Source organism: Penaeus chinensis, chromosome 20 (genome assembly GCF_019202785.1).
Source record: "Penaeus chinensis breed Huanghai No. 1 chromosome 20, ASM1920278v2, whole genome shotgun sequence".
In the NCBI taxonomy this organism is placed as follows: domain Eukaryota; kingdom Metazoa; phylum Arthropoda; class Malacostraca; order Decapoda; family Penaeidae; genus Penaeus; species Penaeus chinensis.
In genome coordinates, this window is record NC_061838.1 from 23,148,096 (window position 1) to 23,150,595 (window position 2,500).

General features: G+C 34.2%; 1 protein-coding gene across 1 annotated transcript in view; it reads left to right on the forward strand.

The window, feature by feature from the left end:
• LOC125036087 (eukaryotic translation initiation factor 2 subunit 1-like) overlaps positions 1–1,029 on the forward strand; it is a 9,217-nt gene extending 8,188 nt beyond the window's left edge. Inside the window, exon 6 of the mRNA XM_047628479.1 lies at positions 1–1,029. This exon is cut by the window's left edge and continues 58 nt beyond it. Within this exon, the coding sequence (XP_047484435.1) occupies positions 1–122 (122 nt within the window). The 3' untranslated portion in view covers positions 123–1,029.
• The last annotated feature ends 1,471 nt before the right edge of the window (positions 1,030–2,500 follow it).

A 2,500-nucleotide genomic window follows, 5' to 3' on the forward strand; every position in this document is an offset into this window, starting at 1 on the left:
AGAACAGGGAGGTGGGAGGTGATGATGATGATGAGGAAGAAGTGGGAATGGGAGAGTTAGATGTTGACAGCGAAGAAGAAGAAGAAGAAAAGGAGAGTGAAGATAAAAAAGAGGATGAATAGCATTTTGAATTTACTGATATGGCCAATAAATAATCATAAATTAAGAAGGAATGCCTGGAGAAGTGCGAGGCTGTGAAAGTGGCTAATGTCTTTGTGCACATAATTTCAAAAGCTTGTTTTTGGTAGGAAAATTGTTTGCAAATTGTTTTATATTGATTGAGAAAAATCTTAGGAGGGCAATTTCCAACAAAAAATATAGATGCATATATTTTTTATAGTTTCATTTGGCATCTTTGAACATTATCTTGGGATATTGTTAGCACAATTATTAGAAGCAAAGGAGAAAACAGCAAAGTTATGAATAATTGAAGGGAGCTGTCTCATTCTTACCATTGTTGTTTAGAGTACTGTGTAATTTACATAAGTACTTTTATGGAAATCTAATTTGATTTGTCTTTATCTCTAGTATATCATAAGTACCAGAATCTTGCACATAGGAAATATTTATATTTTCGATGCTGGGGGAAACTGGTGTATAGGCTTGATGAGCTAAATCTAACATCCTTGGCAGAGTAGGTGCACGTTATCAAAAATGTTAATGAATTAGCAAGGTTATTCACTGAATGCTGAAATATTTAGTTTTTCATCAAGCTATCTGTCTGTTTCATTAATTTCCACTCCTTTCGTTGAGATCTCAATGCAACAAGTGACAAGACTCAAGAAAATGTTCTCAATAAAAAAAATAACAAACTAATTTCTAAATCAATCTCAGGAGGGTATTTAAATATATTGAGGAAAAGTTGCTCTTCCTTTTGTATTTTTCTTTTTTTACAATATGAGGAATTATCTTTTAATATTATATTTGTAATCCCAACTAGGTTGCTAATGCCTTGCCTTGTGCAGTTAGCCATAGACAGCCTGTTTTGTACTTTTCATCCAAGGTGATTATTAAATGGTTTTGAGGAAAGTATTGACCTTTTATTTCCTGCATAATGAATATATATACATAGTAATGAATACAAACATATACATAATAAATTGCCAAATGATTGTAAACCTCTTTCACTTTGTACATGGTACTGAAAGGTTGAAAAAATAAACAATAAGTGAAAAGGAACTAAAAGCTGAGGAATGGCAAATCAAGTCATTCCGATGTAAAATAACCATCTACCAAACCGAGATAATGTTTCCTTTCTTTGTTACTTCTTTCTTTGACATAATTATTTAATAGAACTATATTTATCTGTTACACCCAACGATTGAATCTTTCTAAACAGACCAATATGAAAAGCTGTTAAATTCAGCCCAGTTTATCACCCCAATACAGTATGTAAATGAACTATATAGACACAAACAATATCCAATACTCAATTGAGCAACTTCGTAGTCCAAAGAATGATAATTCATAGTTAGAATAAGTGCTGGGTGATGAAAAAATCGAAGTGGAAATACAACAAATGACTTGAATAGAAGCTACTATTTTTAAGTCCTTTTGCCTTAAATTTTGACTGGTAATAGACAACCTAAAATGAGCAAAGTTTAACATAGCAAATGATTTTTAAATTACCATCTGTAAGTGTCCACGAACGAGATCCTGAAGATTAGTAACAGTAATTTGCGAAACATTGACAAAAGCATTTCACCCCGAGCAAGCTACCCCCCAATTCCTTGCTCGGGCTCGTGGGGGGTTAGGAGAAGGGGACTAAGGCCAAATGTAGGGGCTCACCCCTGCCTCGGACCTCAGTTCTCGCCTCAACTAATTTTGCATGGGCTTTCCTTCTCCCCCTTTTCCTTTTGCTTCTCTCCTTTATCCCCTTCTGTCCACTTATGCTAATCGTAGCTCCTTTTTACCCTTTTCGCTACAATACTTTATCATTGTGAACATGACCTTTGATGTCTAGTACATTTATTTGTGTTATCCGTTAACCATTATATGACCTGTGATGTCTGGCACATTTGTTTTGGCCATTAACCATTCTGGAAATCCATACACAGCCTTATGAACCAAAAAGCTTCCTTACCTTAGGGCTTCCCCGCCATGCCCCCAACCTGTCGCTATAATTTGAACAAAGTCCATATAGACCTTGTATTTTGAATACACCGTTAATGATCTTAGATGTTGACGCGGCAGAATATTGTCAATATATAGATAAAGTAAACAGCTAAAACCTTAGACCCTATAATCAACTTAGTACTATGATACAATAGAACCAATCGAGCATTTAAGGAATGCAGCTGAAATGCTTGATAAAATATACTGTATGGCATTTAATTATAGATTAACGGTGGAATATAATAATTGATTTTCAAAAGGTAGGTGTTAAAACTGCTTCAAAGACAGTGGAAATCTTTGTAATAACGAAATAAAACAAAAATCAGGTATCATTAACATTCAAGGACATATGTTCAAATGATTTTAAAAAGTTCGCAAACCGTAG